Below are 22614 nucleotides of genomic sequence, written 5' to 3'. Positions count from 1 at the left end.
ATATTACTTGTAATAAAATTTATTTTGTGTATAAAAATATGGAAAAATCCTCACAAGGTTCACTAGATGTTTTCAGGAGGCACTTCATTGGTTGAACTGGGTTTAGAAATGATCAATAGTTGAAAGTAAAACTCTTGGGTTTACTGCATATTCTGTGCACAAACCCATAACAAGTAATAACAGTAACTAACACACATAAATACAATGTCTTCTGCACACTGAGGGAACATTGATTCATTTTAAATCACCACGGACCTCATGTATAATGCCATGTGTAGAATTCACACTAAAACATGGCATACGGACAAAAACAGAAATGTGCTTACGCACAAACAATTCAGAAACATTAAACTGTGCATAAGCAAACTTCCACACACTTTCCCTTTATAAATTCCAATCAACAATAATTTTAACACACATGCATGTGCCTACAGCCCCACCCTGACTCCTCCCAGAATTTTGCACTTTTGAATATGCAAATCAATATAAATCACCCCTTCCATTCAGCGTTTTGTTAAAGGACAAAGGTAAAAAAAAGCACATATAAAAAAGAATTTCAAAACAGAAGTGGTCAGATGTCAAAGTCGACATGAAAAGGTGAGTGTCATAACAGTATTAGGGCCACAGAGAAGGAAAAAAAATATAGGGAAGAAACACAAGGTCAGTGTTGAAATTAAAGTTGAAATTTAAAATATAATCTCAAAATTTCCACTTTATTCTCGTAGTTCATTTGTCATTAAAGTGGAACAGCATAAACGTCATCTTAAAATTGACATTTAATTTACTAGAGTTTCTGAAATTCCATTGTAACGAAAGTAGCATTTTAAAGGCTTTGTATATGTCCCCCTACATATTCATTAATCACTAAGTGCTTCTTAAATGGGCTTTCTCTTAGGCTAACTGAAGCGTGCAGACAGTGATCACGTCACAGAATACATTACATTCATTATATTACACCTACTGCGGTGGGCTGGCGCCCTGCCCAGGGTTTGTTTCCTGTCTTGCACCCTGTGTTGGCTGGGATTGGCTCCAGCAGATCCCCGTGATCCTGTACTTAGGATATAGCAGGTTGGATGATGGATGGATGGATATTACAGCTATCTGAAAATGTTAGAATACTAGGATGCATACTTAATATTATTTTCATGATGAAATGCATTAATACATGTATTAAACATTTGGGGGCAAGGTGGCGCAGTGGTAGCGATGAGCTGGTGCCCAGTCCAGAGATTGTTCCTGCCTCCCACAAGATGCCTGTTTTGACACTCAAGACCCTAGATGGAATAATTTATTGCAGCAGTACTGTGTCTGTCAAACATACCAACCCCCAATTCCTGTCCTTCTGTTCTTTTTCCATGTAACCAATCGCCACACTCTAGCTCCGTATGCGCAAAACATTCAATTATTCAACTTAAAATCTTCTACTGAGTACATCTATCTTGTTACAAATTGTCCAAAATGTTTTCTGGGCGAAATCCAACCTGTGAATGTTGCAGTTGAGCTCCAGCCTCACCAGGCCACATGTTTTGGATGTGTATCAAATTTAACATCATTCTGCCTACCAAACAGCCTTGATATCACAATCACTCCTCATCCATATATTGCTGTGTTTGGTGTACTTCCAGATGGGCTTAATGTGGAAAAGGACAAACAAACTGTAATTGCCTTTACTTCACTATTAGCTTGTAGTCTTATCTTGCTCTACTGGAAGAATCCTAGCCCATCTTTTAAGTTAGTGGGTAAATTATGTTGTATACTATGTGAAATTGGAAAAAATCTAATTCTCACAGAGAATCTGTACAAAAAATCTTTAAACCTGGCAGGAGGTTTAGAATAAGCATGTACATTTGGGAGAAGAACTTCTTTCTCTTTTTACTACTCTCAAAGTTTTACTCTGGCGGTTGGACTTCCTTTCTTTCTCATGGGTGGGAGTTGAATTTAGTTTTGTTACGTTTGACTTGATTATATGGAACGTTACATGCTTTTAATAAGTTCAATAAAAGATATAAAAAAAAAAAAAAGCATCTGTAATAAATGTAAATCCAGCTGTAAGCTTAATACGCAGATTCTTCAAAACTTTTAAGAAACATTGAAAAATCTTTGTTATACATGTTTAATTGTTTCATCCATCCATCCAGGGTCGTGCCAGTCCCGGCAAGCATAAAGCGCAAGGAAGGGACAGTCTTTCTGGACAGGACGCCAGCTCATTGCTACTGCTGTGCTACCGTGCCCCCATTAAATGTACATAACAATTTATGTGTAAAATGTAATATACATACTTTAATGCTCTAATTTCATAAAATTTATATCAAGTATACATTCTAGTATTCTGACAGCACACATCTCTAAGAGGATAACTCTTGCAAATCTAAATCGGTTTAGACATCAGTCATAATCATCTGTAAATATCTGCTCTCTTCTATTGATTTGAATTGAATTCCTTTATTGTCATTGTATGTTACAATGAGATTTGATATGCAGTTCCTCCATAAACATATTTTTCTATAAAATGATTAAAAATAATGATAATGCGATAAAAAATGAAAAATATACAATATGAAAGCATAAGTACAATATACATGTACATATAGTGCAGATGATTCATAAATTGGCTCAAGTTGTGCAATATTACAGTTGTAGTGCAAGTTTACAGTGAGGTGATTGTAAGTACAAACAGTTCAACCTGGAGCGCTTGATGGACTGATTGAGTGCATTTATAGCTCTTGGGATGAAACAAGCCTCGAGGTCCATGCAGGAAAGGTTCTGAAGGGTTTGAAAGGTGGGAAAAGTTCAAATAGGTTGTGGCATGCGTGAGTGGAATCCAGGCAGATGCTGGGGCTTTCCTTTGGTTTAAATGTCCTCTAGGGCTGGAACACACAAATACAATAAACAAGTTAAAATACTCTCAGTGGTGCACTAAGAGTAGCAACGCTAAAGCAGCTATGGTGTTTGGAATAGTTTGCCCTTTCTGTGCACCATTATATTGTTACAGAATGATTACAATTAAGTGCCTTGAATTTGTAAATGATATGCAATTAATTTTGGTGTATTTGATAAATCCTCCATCGTGAATTTGAATCTACAAAAGAAAGACCACAGAAACGGTAGCACTGCTTTGACGCTGGATGCTGTCAGTTTGTAAAACTGAGCAGAAAAGTGTGTATACATGGTGTGAGGCTGCTATGAAAATGTATACAGTTTTTACAGCAAGTTTTGTTTTTTTGCATCTTGAAGTGATCGTGGAAACGGGTGTACGCAAGATTAAACATGACGTTCCACATGTTTGATTAGCAGTGCCTTTTTTGTAAACAGAAAGGTGGTGGTATCCATATGTTGCGTTTGGAGCAAGTGTGAGGTACTGTGAAGGTATATGGCGGCCAAGAGACCTAGCACTGCATGTTTTGTTTATTTGGTGAAAAAACATCCATCCATTATCCAACCTGCTATATCCTAAAACAATTTAGAATCGCCAATGCACATAACCCGCATGACTTTGGACTGTGGGAGGAAACCAGAGTACCCGGAGGAAACCCTGTGCAGACACGGGGAGAACATGCAAACTCAACGCAGGGAGGACCCTGGAAGCGAACCGGGGTCTGCTAACTGCGAGGCAGCAGCGCTACCCACTGCACCACCGTTCATGTTTTCATCAAATGCAGTCTTTCTAATTCTAATTCATTCTTTGCTTTGAGTGTCAATGCCTGATCATCATCCTCATAACAGCCATTAATCCGTAGGATGGAAGAGTGTGTGTGGAGGGACAACCAATTGTATGAAGAGAAATACAGAGATTGAGCTTTCATTGGAGTAACAATTAGATTCACTTGCAGAGACCCATGTTTGCACTAACTTGATGAAACTGAAATACAACTAAGACTCAGCATAGAATTGATTATAGAATCACTTAATATGTAGTCAATGCCTCGACCAACTGTACCAGTTTTAAAAAAAAAAACACAAATCATCACTGTATCATAGACTACAACTACCACTTCTAGATACACAACAACACGCTGCATCATGGGTTGAATGTTGCTAGGCTATGTAGAGTGTTGCATTCATGGTCTGTACTACTGTAGGAATTTCTGAAGGCTCGGGAAATGTGCTTTTCTTAGTTTATCTCAGTGTTTCTGGCAGGACCTTGGGCTGAACCACTCGGAGGTTCCTTCTGGGTCTCATGTGGCCCACGGGTTGCTATTTGAATAGGCCAGTTTTAGGGCCTTGCTTTTTAATTATTCCATTCAGTAAGTGCAAAGAAACCCTGTAATTTGGTTTCAGTTTGTTGTTTGTTGTGTATCAAAGCCTACCAAAAAACTCGTAATCCCAGCCCACCTTTAATCCCTTCTCATCTTTTGTGTTGAAAATGTTTTGAGCAGCAAGCAGCCACCCACCAACGCAGAAAACTCTGTTTACCTGCATGTGAAGGGATTTCAGGTGGGCCGGAGTTTTTTTTATACATCCTAGTTAATTTCAGGGCCCCTCTAGTCTGCGGGTTTTTTGCTACAGCCCAAGTCAGCCCATATAGAAGTCTGACCAACTCGGACAATGTTTTACCCTAGGTGACAACAGTGGAGTCTTTCCATTAAAATGCAACCACATATTGCTCAGGTTTTTGGTGGTATACCAAAGGCAAACTCATCTTTTGTTTTGTTCGGCTCTGTATTATTGCATTTTTAAAATGGCTCAAACTTTTTTGAGATTACTGCTTCAGAGTGCACACCTAATAGTTGTATTTGATTATAGATGTTATTTTTCAAATATCCATGAAAAGAACGGAAGGAGCCAAGTCAATCCTGTACCTCCAAATACAAAAGCAGTTATTCATTGTTTGACCCTCTTTAAGCCCATGATATGATTATTGATACAAGAAGGTAGCCTAAATGTTGTCATGTGACACACTAATGCAGTGGTCCTTATAGAAAACATGCTTTATTAAAAGGGCACTCTCACTCCCTTTTAATATACTAATTTCTTACTGCTGTAATAGTTACGCAAGTGTTTCTCCTGATATTATCCACTAGCTAAAGTTCCAGGCATTGCCCGGGTTTGTTTGTAGAATGGGTTAAGAAAAGAAAGCAAAGGTTTATGTGTTTTTTAAATGGTGACCGTGTTGTATTGCTAAATGTCCCATCTGTCATCCACAATGCCTCTCTATCAATGTCTCTGCTTGCGTGAGTTGAGAATTTATTCTTTTTGGGTCAGATTGGATTCCAGAATTGAGGTAACTCCTTGCTGCATTATAACCATGAATGCTTTCATGACTGACTCATCCTCTTATTTCAAGGTGGACAGTTTGTACTACTTAAGTTTTAAAGAATAGCCAACAAAGCAGGAGATAAACAACAATCTTTGATTCTCCACTCTTGATCAAGCCTCACCCAACACCACCCTGAAAAAGCACATAATACATCTATTAGAGTTGGCAGAAGCAGCATACAGCCTTCCCTGAATAAGCTATGTTAAGGGCTGGTCATTTTGGTTGTTTGGATGTTTTACTTGCTCTGAGCCTGCAGATGGTACTCAGTTCCAAAGTAGTCAGTCTTGTCCATATGGTCCTAGAGAGCATTTATGTAAAATATGGCCCAGACTGTTATGTAAGAAAACACATAACATTAGCTTGGATTAGAACTGTCCAAATAATGTTCTCTTCACTTGCAACTAAAATTAGATACATCATATTTATCATTTAACACTAGAATTACTAGATCCTACTAAAAAACTCGTAGATCCGTCCCACCTTAAATCGCTTCTCACCTCTCTGTCAGCATCTTTTGTCCTTTAAATGTGTTGATAAGCAGCAAGCATTCTGCTATCACTTCCCCCACCGGCGCACAGTTTTCTCAGCTCAAGTCTTTTTACCTGCGTGTCAGTTGCTTAGAGTTGTATAGAGTGAGAAATCAAGCAAAATTACACCTTTTATTACTGTGATTAGTATTGATTCCTCATATAATGTGACAAAAGAGCTAACCTCAACACCCATCCCCCCCCCACCCATTTTTTGCCAGTAGGCAAATGTACATAATTATTTGACCAAGAACTGTAAAACTTGTAAAATTCCAATTTTTTTTAAACCCCACACCTCACTAACAGAATGTGATCAGCTCACTCTAGTTGCATGTGTTTTGCAGTTATTAATGTTTTTGATAATACGTCCTGGCATATAGTCATGCATTGTTGAACAAGGACTTGTGTCATATCTTGCCAAGCATTGTGTTGCTAGTGCCACATTATGGAAATGGTGAAGTGGACTTTAGTTGCTATTCCACATTATCGTACACATACCCTATCCAAGACTTGCCTGTTGACGGGGATAAAAAGGGAAGGATAATGATGTTTTTGTAGGTATTCCTTGGGGCAACAGTTGTATGCATAAAGTCACATAACAGCTCTGGAGAAAGTGCACATTCAACTTGGTAGTATTATTCCATGACTTTGGATATAAGTAGCATAAGGTAAGATTGAAGCTTTTAAGTTTTTACATTTTTTAGGTACACACATGGTTTTAATCCTCCCCTAGAAATGGTACACTGTGGTCAGCAAGAATATGTTGCTGTGAAATAATGCATGTCATCAATTAAGTTTTTGAGTGTAATATTTTCTTTTAAAATGTTAAAATTAACTTGTCTAATTTTAGTACAGTAGTTATACTGCAGAATAGCTGTTTTCTTCAATAGAAATTTTAAGTATTTGTTCAGCCTCAATTGTATAATTTAAATTTGACTGGGGATATTGCTATTCCTTCTCTTCCTGTTTAATTTATTATTACAGCACATATCACTGAATCTGCCTTTTTACAAATGAAAGCTTGTTTCATGGCACTAGCAAATTCCCCTGCAAAAGTTTTTTTAATTGCTGAAACCTGATATGGTTTTGATTACCATTTATTTTAGTAAGTAAAATTTTAAATGTACTTAATTGAAATGTTCAAAGAAACAAAGAACAATAAATGTTTTTCTCATTTTTCCCATAACTTATAGGTGGAATGAAGGAGCAAGATCTTATGTGCATCAAACTTCATGGAGTAAACAGAATTGGCCTCAAAAAAATTATTGACTTTATTTATACAGCAAAGCTTTCTCTTAATATGGAAAACCTCCAGGACACTCTTGAAGCTGCCAGTTTTCTACAAATTCTTCCTGTTCTTGATTTCTGTAAAGTGTTTCTCATATCAGGGGTAAGATACAGTTTACTTTTTAAATTTAGTTTTACTGCATATACAGTAAGTCTCATATGCATTATAATTGTTAAGCAGTGGAAGTGTTTAAATTGTGACAGCAGTATTTTTTTGTTACAATATATCATCCATATGCTGAAGACAATTATGTGGATTTTTATTTTCTGTCTATTTTAGCACCATGTAAATGTATGAAAACTCTGTAGGGCAGTACTAAAAATGGTTAACTGTAAAAATGTCCTTTTTGTTCATTGCAATGGAATACATAACAAATACTAGTAATAATATTATCCCATACCAAATGCTTTGTCCAGGTTTGTTTAATGTGTTTGGTATCCTATTGGTGTTCACACTTTTACAGGAAAGAAACCAACCAACCAAAGAGCCTAATGAGAAACATGTAATTTGCAATTAATAACATATTAAAATATTAAAATCAAGTAATCCTGTAAGCTACCAACTAGTACTGTCTGTTCAGCTCAGATGACAGGAGCAAGGTTATTATAGTTAACAAAAACTGAAATCAAAACTGAAACATTATTAAAAAAATTTTTTCGTAAACTGAAAAAATAATTAACAAAACCGACTTGAAAAACTAAACAAAATTGTTAAAGTAGCTGGAAAGACTAACTAAAATAGAATAATAATTTACTAAAAATAATTTTAGTTTTCATTTTTGAATTAATATTCTTGCTGTTAGTTTTTAACCCTTATAATTTTTAACTTTAAAACTGAAAGCCATCCACCATGGCCGGCTGGTGAAGGAGGCCAGGTGTTCACACAGCATTTGCAGTGACAGAGCAAGCTGAATATGCGCGTTAAGTACATGAAATAGAAAACGATTTACCAGCCGTCTTTCTTTACACTTGTTGTACAGTATATCAAGATCTAATTCAAACAACTGAAATCTGAATGTGTTGGTCAACAAAAACTTTACCGTATGGACATAAACTGAAACATTACTCACTCATGGTTTTTATTTCTCAGGTGCCTGCTTTTTGTTGGCATAATTTACCCGCCACTTCACACACAAAGTTTAGAGAAAGTATAGTAATTATGAAAAAAATTCGACATCGAGATTTCGATGTATCTTGACGTTTTAGAACTCCCAGAGTCCAAAAATACAATTTTTTGGAATTATGTATGTATGTGTGTCTGTGTAAACATGATAACTCAAAAACACAACTAAATAGATGGATGAAATTTGGAAATAATTTTCTTTTTAAATATATTACACCTAAATTGTAGATCTTTATTAACTTTTGGGCCAAATCCATCAACTGGAAGTTGTACTTTACCTGAACACATACATACTCAATTTTTTTATTATTATTTTTTAATTTGAAAATAAAACGGCACTGATCGAGAGACTGACAAGGTCATCATAGAAGACCGATCACTTTTGCTTTAAAAACGTTGTTTAATAACGAAGCGATACAAACTTTGTAAAATTCCTGAGTTGGCAATGTCTCTACTGAACTACAGGTTGGCAATGTCTCTACTGAACTACAGGTAGGTAGGCAGGCGAAGAGAGTCTGCCAAGTGATGAAAAGCTAAACATACTATATTTATGTTATATTTATTAAATTTCACAGCTCAAAATACCTGATATTGTGAAAATAATCCAGTAGCAGAATTATGTTTTAAAATATTTGTCCCCATTTTTTCAATGTTTCTCTCTCTCTCAAAATAGATAGTTGAAATATCATATTCTTTTTGTTCTTAACATCAGCCATATCATACATATTACATACCAGGGATTTTTCCTGCCTTGCATCCAAACCTGCTGGGGTAGGCTTCACGTTTCCTGCCATCCTGCTCTGGATAAGCAGGTTTAGATAATGTATACATTGTTCTTAATCTCAGATGCTGTCTCTTTCATTTTGTGTCTGTCCGTACTGTTTATTACCTGCTCTTGCTCTGCTCATTATGGGTTTACTATTCTTATGCGTGGGCTATTCAAGTCTCACTGCCCCTAGCCTTGACACTACATGCTTGTTTTTCTTTGTTTACCTCAATACAGCTAGGTGGGGTCTTCACACTGATTCAAGCCTAAGATACTTGTTCTTCCTTAGCACCTGTGATTTTCATTGTCACATCTGTCAGAACACAGTAGAATGTATTTTCTACGTTTTTATATCTTTCCAGGCCTGCAGGTGGCAAAATTTTGTCTATAAATTGTTTGTGCCTGAAATGGAATCAGAGATCAATATGGCTGGTAGAAAATAACAAAATAACAAAGCCCAGTATTTGAGATTTTTGAATGCAATATTGAAGGCATTCATTATAAGCACATTGTCACTGGAGTGGGATATGTTGTGTGCTGTTGACATTTAAAGTAGTTTTCATTACAAACTGTCCCATTCTGGGCAATGAAAGGAAAAGAAAAAAGTGCCAACAGTCGGCGCAGATTTGTTCAGCACAAATGACACAGAAAATGTGATAAAAATTATAATATTGTGTGTAAAATTGTTTATATTCAGTACCTGGTTTTGATTATGCTTGTTTTTATCAGACAAAAAATAACCAAATAGTAAACTGTGATGTAGTGTAGTAAGCTTCCACTAACATTAAACTCATATTATATCCAAACCTGTTAAGTGTACAGTTCTGTCTCATTGTGACACAAAAACTTAACTCCATAGCAGCTCTTTAAATGTACCATAATTACTAAAACTAAAACTGAAACTAATATATATATATATATATATAAAAATAAAATAGAAATGTCTTTGTAAAATAAAAACTAAAAAATACATGATGAAGGACAACTAAAACTAAACTGAATTTCCAAGTAAGGTCAGAAAAAATATAGAAATAAAAACTAATATAAAAAGGCAAAACTATAATAACCTTGGACAGGAGTACTTTAAAGCTGATTTATAAAGAATTTAGAATTCACACACTAATACCATAAATTAAAAAAGTTTAAACACAAGAAACCTCTGCTGAAATCGCTCATCATATGCACTTTCCTGTGGATGTTTTATTTGCTTAAAAAAAATCATTTAGTGGGATTGATTAGTTCAATTACAGGGTGAGTCAAAATTATTGTAACATTTGAATGGCAGAAACAGTTTATTCACCAAACATGCTTCATATGTGCAAGATGATTTACAGGAATGTCTCAACCTGTTCACCATCATGTTGAACACATGTACTATATGTTGCACATAAATTATTTACAAAAATTGTATATAAGTATATACATAGCAGTACCAATAGTGTTAACATAATTTTAGCTCACTCAGTATTTCTGTAATTAGGTGTAATAGGTTGATATTTTGTAATTGTAACTTCAGTCAAACAAACAAAGAATAAACCACGGTATATTGCAGATTTATATTTAAATGCTTAATATATTGAAAATGATCAGTATTAATATATTGTGATCCAAGTATTTGGAATTATATGTTGTGGGGTCCATGGCAGTACCTGTTTTTTTGTTGAGCTTTTTTCCATTATATGGTGCAATTAGTATTGGTGATCTAAACAGTTTTGCTTTGTTTTATGTATCTTTTCATTTTCTAAACCCACTTTATCCACTGGGAAGCTATAGGAAGTTAAAGCATATTCTGGCTGAACTTGGCACGGTCTTACCTTGATTGGAACATTGGTGTTCCATAAGCAAACTTTTACATGCATCACTAATCAGTTATAACAGACTAATTCTAATTAATTAACTAATTAATTAATATAATTAAATCCCAGTCTATCTTTTCTAATGTTAAAGTAGTTGTGTAATGAAGGAAAAAATGAACAAGATTTGTTTTTTTGCAAATCCAACCACAGTCTGTTGTCAAACAAATTCTTTTACTGCTACTTATAGAAAGTCTGTCACTGAAACAAACATATTTGTTTTTATCTTACTTGTTCCATTTATTTTATAGTGATGGCCAAGAACATTTTGAATCCTGTGTTTTCATGGAACTTGGAGATAACATACTTTCTGAATGGGCTTGTATGTAGTACAATACTAGACTACAGCAAACAATTTAAAAATGTCCACAATTTTTTTATGGTGTTTGTGTTGTATAATCCACATGTCAAGTCATCCAGTTATATGTTCACAACATTTATGCTTTTGCGTTAAAATATAAAAAAATAAATGCTTCCAGAAAATCAGTGCAGTGTGCATAAAGGAAACGCATTCACACGGGAACAGGCTTTTTAATTGACCAGTGAATGAGAGGGAAGAGGCATATATAACCCCCCCATAATTTTGTAAGTGCCTGTTCTGTTAATTGCACTGTAAATGTTTTGGTTTGGGCTATGTACTGTTAACTTAATTTACTTTTTATTATATGTAAACCTACTACTTGGCAATATGCATAATGGTATTGTATCTTTGGCTAAAATGGTTGAGGAAACTAAATTTGATAAAATCCATTTTTAGTACAACTTGTTTTCACTAACTCACTTTAAAATTCAGTCCCTGATAATGGAGCCATTGCCATTTGTTAAAATGCTAGTATTAATGCAAGCCATCGCAAAAAAATAAATGGTAATATCAGTTTACTTCATTGGAGCTAATTGCTTAGATAACATGTCTTGTCAGCTCTTAAATTATTGATATAATTAAAAATTAAAATTAAGGGGACAATTTATGCTTTCAGAGGTTGAGGATAGATACAGGAAAGAAGCCATTTCAATACAGCCCAAAGCTGTTAGTTTGATATTGAAAGAGGCTCTTGTGACTGCCATTTCCACTTAGAGTACTAACCAATAGTAGAAGTGATGCTAGGAGGACTAGGAAAGGTAATATTGTGAGTGTTGGTCCTTGAAAGCTTTGCTGAGACATGAAGGAATAATTATGGGAGTTACATATGCCAGGTTTCATATTTAGTCCATCGTTTAGTTAATGTATATCCATCATTTGCATGGTTATTGCCCTGTTTAAAAAATTACAAAAATAAATAGTAAAATAACACTTCCCAGTAAAACAAGAGCAGAGAAAACCCTTCAAATAGGTTCAAAAGGTTAAATAATGTGCTTTGTGAATGAATCATATAGGTTTGCTTTTTATATTGTTAAATTGACTATCCAAGAAAGTGATGAGTGATAACAATATTGGATTGAAACCACCAAATCTAACTATATACAGAAATGAGGAATGCCTGTCACAGTATTATTTTGCGTCTTTGGCATTCTTTGTTTTTTGTGTTGTTTTTTTTTAATTATTTCTTGGGTTAATTGTATAATTTGATTTTTCTCATTGTGAGTAATTACATTTAGTTTAAATTAAAATACTAGTTAGATTACAGTTACAATTATAAAATAACCCAAACATTTAAAAGGAAGTACATGTCCTTAAATAAGCAAACCTGCATTTTCCATTTAAATACATATAGAAGGTTTGGCTAGTTTAACAAGTTATATCGGTTAGATGTACTATAGATACTCTTAGGTGCTAAAACTGAGGAACACTTCTCTCAAGTCTCAGAAAACATTTCAGTGTTGTGACAAGGGAGCAGATGGCACAGTACAGTGATCTAGACCAGTGTTTATCAACCTAGGTGTCACAACCCACTTTTTTCCATATTAGTTTTTTCGTGACTGACCAGCTGACCTCTTGGTGATTCGGGCACTGTCATCAGAGCAGATACTACAATGTAAAGTAGTGTAAAACCGTAATACTATAACAAAATGAATATAAATTTAACATTTTGAAAATATATTTGAAAGGGAAAGGCCACATTCACCAAGCACAGACCTTTCTTTTTAAGCAATGCAGCATCTCTGCAGTGGAAAATTAGGCTTTGGATTTCAGTGAATGAAAGAAAAGGTGCATTTAACAATGTATATATTTCAACAAATAGCAGTAGAGAAGGTAGTGTGAATCAGGTGTGATCATCAGGGCAGTGGTGGGGGGTTTGTTCCCTCCTTGGTGATTGAACCACAATCTTTGGAGCATTGACTTACCACAACCCATTGGTAGCAAGCTCATGACCCAAAAATAGGCCAAGACCCACTAGTTCTGAAACATTGATCTAGACTGTTTTTCATTTGAAGGTTGTCATCTGTTTAGAAAGTAGTATTGATCTATCTTAGTGGCAGAATATTTATTGAGACTCTTCTCAGGTGTTCATTTTCGGGTAGTCCTAGGTTTAACTGTGTCTACGTGACAGAGTAGGCAGTTTGAAACAGCTATATTTTTTTATTGTCCAAACCACATTTTATTAAAACATGTAGGACTAACTTAAAATTTGTGTACAGGTAAAGTTGACTATTAAAGTAATGTCAAGTACAAAAACATTTAAAGTGTTAAGGGAACCTTTTCCTCAAAATTAAAAAACTGTAAATTAATTTGCCTTAAAATCATAGTAAAACTATAAATAAATAAAAGAGATTGAGAAGTTATTGTACCTTATGGTTAGTTTCAGTTCAAGTAAACACTACATACTGTCACATTTACATGAAATTCAATAAGAAAAAAAAATAAGCTTATCATCCAACTGATAACCCATTAATTACAACAAATTTCATCTTACCATTGTTAACGCTAGAATTACCAGAGCCTACAAAAAAAAAAAATCTGTCCCACCTTAAATCGCTTCTTGAATCCCTTCACACCTCTCTGCCAGCGTCCTTTGTCCTCTAAATGTGTTGATAAAGAGAAGGTAGAAGCAGCCGGCTATTCCATTCCCCCACCAATTTAGAACTTGCATGAACTTCTCTCAGCTCATGCCTTGATTGAATATCTGGGAGTGAAGTGAAGTTTTAGAGTGGAAATAATAGATCGTTATTTGGAACACACGCATTTCATGTCTGTTCCATTTCTACAGTAATCTGTGTAAACACATTGTTAAAACAGAAACGTTTTTTATATTCTAGTAGTAGATGACAAAATGTAGGCATAAACTGTATAATGTATGAAGCCTGAAGTCCAGATGTCAAAGAAACATTTTCAGAAAAGGTACAAATATAACACAACAGTTGCGCTTTTATTCAAAAATATAACTGCAGAAACAAAAAGCCGCCTTAACATGCGACATTGACACCCGTTTATTATGATTGCCTCTGTGGCGCAATAGATTCAGCTGCCGACTGGGAACCAAAAGGTAGCGAGTTTGAACCTGCACTACTCCTTTTTAAGAAGTAAACTGCTCTTAGTCTTACTATTTTAGAATAAAAGCATACATTTGATTTCAGTCTGTAACAGCCGGTGTAATTTATGATCCTTATAAAGATTAGCTTTGTTTTTTTTTTTTAATTCACTTTTCATTCTCTCAGTCTCATTCAGAATCGATCCATACAACCCAATCTGACACGGCTGTTTTCACATAAAGACACGCTATAGCTCTGTAGTGTACTTGTGACTGCATTCTCATACCAATGTTTTGCGAAATGAAGTGTCTGATTGCACTTTTCGTGGCATTACACGTGTATTTTTTGTGCATGCCCGTTACACAGGAACATATGTTGGTGTAAAAGTATAACAAAACAAGTGCACTTTTATTCAAGACTACCTGTATAACCGAAGACAAAAGAAAGCAAGTTACAGTAGATACGACAGCTTGCATGGTGCAATGCTAAGAAGTGCTGATTTCCATTCCGTGCTATATAAAATCGTCACATTCAAATATTAACAGTCCCCACACACCCAAGGACCGTCCTTCCTATATTTATGACACGTGTACTTGTTGCAGTGTACACACCTCTCTGTGCTATGGTTCCTATTACACTGAATGAGCACCTGACATTGTACTTTCTTCCCTGGGGGAAGGTCCCACATCAGAGAATTTCCATTTCCTGCATAAATTCACACCCAATCTGACGCTGTTCGTTTTCAAATAATATTGCATTAGTGCGATGATGTTTTCACAAATATTGTCTCTTTCTTTCAGGTGTGTAATAGAAACCACAGCATAGAGAGAAGTGTGTACATTGATCTGGGAGTGAAGTGCTGGAGTTATAGAGTGGAAATAATAGATTGTTATTTGGAACAATATTTGGAACAGCACCACGGAAGCTGTTGTATCGTCCTTGAACTTTTTGTGAAAGTGTTTATTTGATCTTTGGACTTCAGGCTTCACACATTATATAGTTTATGCCAACATTTTATCATTTACTACTAAAATATGAAAAACTTTTTTCTTTTTTACAATGTGTTTACACAGATTATTGTAGAAATGGAACACACTTGAAATGCATGTGTTCCAAATAACGATCTATTATTTCCATTCTTAAACTCCAGCACTTCACTCCCAGATAATCAATCAAGGCTTGAGCTGGGAGAACTTTGTGCACGTTCTGCAGTGGTGGGGGGGATGGAATAGCAGGCTGCTTGTCTTTATCGGCACATTTACAGGACAAAAGACGCTGCTGTAGAGCTGTGAACGGGTTTAAGGTGGGCTGGATCTATGAGTTTTTTTCGTAGGCTCTGGTAATTCTAGTGTTAATGACTTTACACAGACACAGTGTCCTGCAGGTAAACATCAGCTGCCACTTGGGAGAAATTGTGGCACAAGTGCCTTACCTTCATTAAGTGGAACAGATGATTTGTTTAACAAAGACTTTCTTATTTTGGAGCACTGCCCTGTATATCTGTGACAGATGGTGATTAAATGAATCTACTCCGCTTATCTGAAACTTAAAACATTGAAAATAAGAATTATTTTTTAAAATTAAATTAGAGGGCAGTATTGAAATGAGTGCCTCTATCTATGATCATGCTGTAGAAATTGTCAAAGCTAACCAAGCACAGTATGTGATTCAAAAACTGGTCTACTTCCTTGTGTCTCTGTTGTAGTTTGTAATCAATGAGAACTTTTATACTTGTCACTAGGCTTTTGCTTATCCTAGTAACAAGTTTGGGCCATAACAATGTATATATATGTATATGTATATATATGTGTATATATATATATATATATATATATATATATATATATATATATATATATATATATATATATATATATATATATTCAAGGCATTCATAGTCTGAATCACAATCTGACTGCATGGGTGGTTACCTACCAGGTAACGCTTGTGGTTGGTCAGCAAGTCGGCTAACATCCGTCATGGTTCCCTCTTTCAGTTGCGAGAAGCAGATCATAGAATGGTTGAAACAGTTTTACTGTTAAATAATGCAAAGAGTACGCAACACGTGTTTCGCCCTAATTCTGGGCTCATCAGGCGTACACACTCACTACACCCCCTCAGTTTCTCTGCACAGTTTCTCTGCATCTTTCTTTCTGTACTGATGCTTTAACCAACAAATGGCCACAAACTAGCAATAAGAAAAAAATAAAGAAATGTGCTGTGTCTGACCCATGACTTTTTTTCTTCCATTAAGAAGGTAGAAACACATTGTAAATAGTAATACATCTTTTGTCATTGTTATTATTTCATATGGTCTCATAGTTTCTGACTCTTGGAGGTCCCTTTGAGGTTTGTTTTCTACACCATTGTTTCATGTGGCTTATTCTTATGCATTTGGCCTATATCACCTTCTCTTACATGAAGTCACCAAGACTCTAATATCAGTGCTACTTCATACCAGCAGTTAAACTATGCATACTGGTGACCCACAGTAGCCACACAGAGTCTTAATTGCAATGACCATTACACTTTTTGACCAACATACAGCCAAATGGTTGGTTGTTAATGTCGGTGTTTGACTGTAATATATACTGTAAATAATAGCTCTTAACTTATTAAAAAATCTTGCATATAAGGTATAGACTGATGATTTCATCACATGTAATATTCCCAACCTGACTTAGTCCAGTTCAGGTCTGTCCCAGCAGCACTGGGTGCAAGACAAGAAGCAGCCCCAGATAAAGCACTAGTCTGTCATCGGGCCCACTAATGCAAGGACTCCCTCTCACATTCATTCAGACCAGTTTGCAAACACGAGATGGAACCTGAAAAGTCAACAAAGACAATGACCATTTGTGTCCAGTATGCTGGATGCTATTGATTTCTAAATTATTACTTTCTATAAGCCAGCTTTTATTTCACTTCTCTTCATGCTGTAAAATGGAGTTGCAGTGGTGGCATCATTTGATCCTATTCCATATTTAAAGTGACAAGACAAAGTAATTTAAAATGAAAAGGGGAAAAGCACGGAAGTCAACAGTGAAATGAATATGGAAAGGAGCAATAAATTGAGTACATTTCAGAGAACCTTTCCTGGTCTGTGAACACCACAGCAATAGTAAAAAAAAATGCAACAGAGACTGCATTTTCTGAGAGTGTCCAGGAAAAACAACTTGGAGCAAAAACTCCAACACTTGGTGGCTTTTTATTGTTCAACCATCGAGAGCATTCTGGCATAGTGTATCACAGTATAGTACGCTGGATACACAGCAACAGAATAGAAGGCTCTCCAGAGAGTCATAAACACAGCACAAAAAATCAGAGGTCGCTGTCTGCCCTCCCAGGAAGATATTGCTTGCTCCCGCTATCTCACCAGAGCCACAAATGATCATTAAGGATCATTCACACCCGGGTCACCACCTGTTTGAACTGTCGCCCTCTGATCGGAGTTCTAGATCTTTGAAAGAACAGGCTGATAGATTCAGAAACAGTTTTTTTCAAAGGCCATAAAAACATTGAACACAAATATTGTTTGAACTGTCGCCCTCTGATCGGAGTTCTAGATCTTTGAAAGAACAGGCTGATAGATTCAGAAACAGTTTTTTTCAATGGCCATAAAAACATTGAACACAAATATGCAAATTAAGTTGGTTTAAATAATTTTTTAGTCAGTGCTGGGAAATAGACTCGTACATGTTGCTGCTGCTCTGATTTAGCTAATCCCTAGTGGAATGGTATTATTTTATTCTATTACTACTGGTTTCATTGTTATTTTATGTAATTTCTTTTTAACTATATTTTTAAATTTAATATTACTGTTTACATTTTTTTTCTTGCAAGTATTATGTATTGAATCATTGGTTGTATTTCATGGAAAGTAGTGTCGTTTTTGGTTTTTATACCCAGCTAGTGTGGCGCTCATAATTTCTTTGTAATTACTTTGCACTGACAATAAAGGCTTTCTAATTCTAAATTTTCCTGTTAAGCTAACCAGCCTATTGTTTACTATGCAACAATTTAAAATTCTTCTGTTCTTTTCTTAAGTACAGCAGCTCTTATTTTCAATTAACACAGACTCACTCACTGTCCAAACTCAGAAAAGAAGTGTTAATTTTAATTAAAGGACAAAATGCAAAGGTCTGAATTCACTAAAGTATGTTTTCTTACCCTTTGTCTAATTGCACAGGACAACTTCTCCAATTTCTTTTTTTTCCTTCAATTTATTACTCCACTTTTGATCGGTGGCTGATCAATCTGAGAATCACTAATTGTGAGAGACTATGTAGATGTTATACATATTTTTGCATCATTTAATTAACTTTTGGTCTCTTTATTCACCAGGTTTCCCTTGACAACTGTGTTGAAGTGGGGCGTATTGCAAACACCTACAACTTATCAGAGGTTGACAAATATGTGAATAATTTTATCTTGAAAAACTTTCCCTCTTTGCTAAGCACTGGTGAGTTTGTGAAACTTCCATTCGACAGATTATCATTTGTCCTTTCTAGTAATAGCCTCAAGCACTGCAGTGAGCTTGAACTTTTCAAGGCTGCCTGTCGATGGCTACGATATGAAGAGCAACGCATGGAGTTCTCCTCAAAACTTATGAAGAATATTCGTTTTCCTCTTATGAGCCCTCAGGAACTTATAAACCATGTGCAGACTGTGGATTTTATGAGAACAGATAATACATGTGTAAACCTTTTACTGGAGGCCAGCAATTACCAAATGATGCCATATATGCAGCCTGTCATGCAATCGGAACGAACAGCTATTCGGTCTGACAATACACATTTAGTAACACTTGGTGGCGTTCTACGGCAACAACTGGTTGTAAGCAAAGAACTTCGGTTATATGATGAAAAGGCACATGAATGGAAATCTTTAGCACCCATGGATGCTCCAAGGTATCAACATGGTATTGCAGTAATTGGAAACTTTTTGTATGTGGTTGGTGGACAGAGCAATTATGACACAAAAGGGAAAACAGCTGTTGATACTGTATTCAGATATGACCCTCGTTATAATAAATGGATGCAGGTTGCATCGCTAAATGAGAAGCGGACTTTCTTTCATCTTAGTGCATTGAAAGGACATCTTTACGCAGTTGGTGGTAGGAATGCTGCTGGTGAATTAGGTAAGTTATGTTATTGCTTGTTTTTTATTAATGTATGATGAGTATTCTCCATACAAACTTGCACTATGTGCAAAAGTATCTCTGTGTTTATAGAGAAGTTATGCCTAGACAATATAATTCTATCTAAGCGAAGGCAATTCGATACCAACTTTATTAGAAGTATGTTCAAACTGGTAGTTAAGGCAATCAACAAATAAATTTACATTTATATGAGTTTACATGTAACAACCAAGAAAAATAATATATTTCTAAATTTAAACATTTTTCTTTATAATATACTTGACAGATCAGAGCCGATATGCCAGCACCTCATAATCACTAAAGAGGCAATTCAGATACTTGGCAACTAGTCCAAAATAAATCTTCAGATGGTGTTACACTAGTAGTGAATTACAGATTTTTAAATGTACATCTGTTTGATTTTTTTTTTTACTTCCACAGTTCAATTTTTTATTGTTATTTAAGTGAAAATAGTGAGGCTTTCTACAGGAATTCTAAAAATATTTCAAGAGGGCATTAGGAGTCCACAATATTTTTGCTTTGAGACAGTGATCCACAAATGCTTACTTGTGTTTGCTCGGGGAAAAAAACATGATAATTTCTAGGTTTTGGCAACGTGAACATAATGACTAGGAATTAGCAATCACAATCTAGCTATTTAAAGATGGTCAGTTTAGTTGCAAAGAAGAAAAATAGTCTAGTTATTTGTCTGTTTTTGGTTTTAAGCCAAATGAAAAAGGGAAGCCTGCAAATTTAAATAAGCAGTGCGAGATAAATGAAAAAAAATGAGCCAAACTGGATTTCAGCATGTTGTTGTTTTTGTGGTGTAACGATGACAGGCTCTTGTTAAGATCAAAGTTAAGGTGGTATAGAATAGGCTCAATCTATCAGACATGTTGTAGCTGATATCAGACAAGTATTTGCTCTCACATGAAAATATATTAGCATATTTGAGTGCCTGAATGCTGCACTGAAGTCCATTGCTGTGTTTACAGATGTTTTATCAGGAGAAGATTGTGTAACTGTTTCTTCATTAGTTCTAAGTAGTCTTGTGCCTATAGATGATATTAGTGGCAATCGATTGTTTACTTATATTGCTGATTGACTTCCTCTTGCAAAGTATTTGAACCTAGTGGTTAAGAACATCGTACTTGTGTACTTGTATCCTGATCATATACGGATAGGCTGTAAACACATTGCATTTACTTACACTAGAAAGTTTAAATACGTCTTTAGCAGAACACTACAAACCCAAGTAAATTTCCTTCAAAAAATGCCTTTTTTTCAACTTGACAACCTCCTTTGTTATGGGGTTCAGCGCGGTAGGCATGGTGTTCTAGAGGCTAGTGTAAGAAGCCATTTGTAATATATTATTTAGAGAAGACAAGTGAGGCAGAGGATTTACAATTGTAATTGTGCAGTAGTGGCAGCTGTAGACAAAGCCGCAATTTTGCTGCAATAAGTCTGAATACGTGAATGGAATCAAGGTTGATGAGAAAACCTCCTGCTTGGATTGTTCAGCGACCACTACTGCTGCCCAAACTGCCCAATGTGTCATTTCACATTTTTCTGTTTTTGCAAAACACTGCAGTCTCTCAGGCAGCTAAGAAGAAAATATATAAGATTTCCAAAATATATATTCATAAAATATGTGTTGCAGCCTATATCATGTTAACATTGCCACAGGTACTGGCTGTAACACATTATCCAGACTTTTTGGAATAAATAAACCGACAGTAAGCCAGTTTGTTTGTAAAGTGTGTTGTACTCTCCAGTCACCTCTGTATCAAGGAAAACAATTCAGTACAGCAGTGCAATTGATGGCTCACATATACCCATCACTGCCCTAAAGAGAATTTGACATGGATTATTACAACTGAAAGGACTTCCGGCACTTAATTTAACTTTAGGACAATTTTCTGTACAGGTCTGCCATTTTGAAGGAGTTCAATGCTGACGTGTGATTTAGCAAAAACAAAAAAAATAGATATGGAACACAGAAATAATTTATTTACATAAATAATGTGAAACAACTCTGGTACCATTGTGCCCATCTTGCATTGTCAAGCTTGTGTATTGTGTGTTTTTTTCTAAATTAAGAAGCACCAGTAAATAATGACAGGTGAGATTTGCTACAATGTAGTCCGCTGAATGCTGTTGGCATAAATTATCATTAGAGCTTGTGAATCTTTCACAAAAAATACCTTCCTGCTTACTTAACAAATAATCTTGGTTAATTAATTTTGAATCATCATGCTGATTTGCTTTGAAAGCAAAGTGTTACCAAAATGGCAGATATTTTTTTTGCTTAGGCAACCATTTGCACATTGTTGTTATTCTGTATTAAAGGTTTTTTTCATACCTTGTCACAATACATTGCAATTAACAATGAGGATACCCAGTGGCCAACTTAAAAACTACAGGAAATGCAATAAAAACAATTTTGCCTTCTTCTGTTAAAATGGTGATTCAACCTTGAGACCAACAAGTGCACAACGATAATATTGTCTATCAATGATGTTTAAGGAGACAATGAATAAATTGTGAATTTTAGAAATCATCCAACCCGACCTACTGATGAGTATAAGCACTGAAATAAATATGTACTTGAGCAATCATTGCATTTTCACAGTGGCAGGCACCGACACAGCTGCCATGTTCACCATGGTCTTATTATAATTAATTAAAAGTATGGTATGTGCTGTTTCCAATGACATGCCACACTTGTGTATGTGCCATTTCATCACGAGGACCATATAATCACAGGTCAATTGTAGGTATGAAGATGTTTCAGTATTCGTGCGAAAATGAGGAATCTGCCATTTGCAAATATTGTTAGCATATGACTGTGCAGTTTCACAGAGGGGCCTTATCAATCAGCTTGATATAAAGACTGCATTTATTTGTACAGCACATTTTCATACAAAATATGTAGCTCAAAATGCTTTACAAGGCATTAAAGAAAAAAATGCAAGGAAAAAGAAAATTGTAAATTAGAAATAAATAAGCATATAAATAAATAATAATATAAGGTGCATAAAAATGATTCAAATTTTGTGTTAAAACCAGCAATCTGACATTTTCAATGATATACAACATTTGCATATGTTTTCAACAGTCCCCTTGCCACAGTAGCACATTGTTTGCTTGGCTTTCACAATATAAGGAAAACATTATAAGTTGATTGATGACATTAGTAGCCATTCAGAAACCTTTTTAAGCTTACTGGCAGTTTTCCAGCCATCCACGTTCTGGT

At 35.3% G+C, this 22614-nt stretch overlaps 1 protein-coding gene across 6 annotated transcripts in view; it reads left to right on the top strand.

Annotated features, from left to right (window-relative positions):
* klhl13 (kelch-like family member 13) overlaps positions 1–22614 on the top strand; it is a 167618-nt gene that overhangs the window by 110371 nt on the left and 34633 nt on the right. For all 6 annotated transcript variants that reach the window (XM_039766509.1, XM_039766508.1, XM_039766504.1 and 3 more), the window contains 2 exons: positions 6978–7174; positions 18563–19358. In XM_039766509.1, the coding sequence (XP_039622443.1) occupies positions 6978–7174; positions 18563–19358 (993 nt within the window). The remainder of the gene's footprint in view (positions 1–6977; positions 7175–18562; positions 19359–22614) is intronic.

This window comes from Polypterus senegalus, chromosome 10, assembly GCF_016835505.1.
Source record: "Polypterus senegalus isolate Bchr_013 chromosome 10, ASM1683550v1, whole genome shotgun sequence".
NCBI lineage: Eukaryota > Metazoa > Chordata > Cladistia > Polypteriformes > Polypteridae > Polypterus > Polypterus senegalus.
The sequence above is the reverse complement of the archived record's forward strand: the minus strand, read 5'-3'. Positions and strand labels throughout refer to the sequence as shown.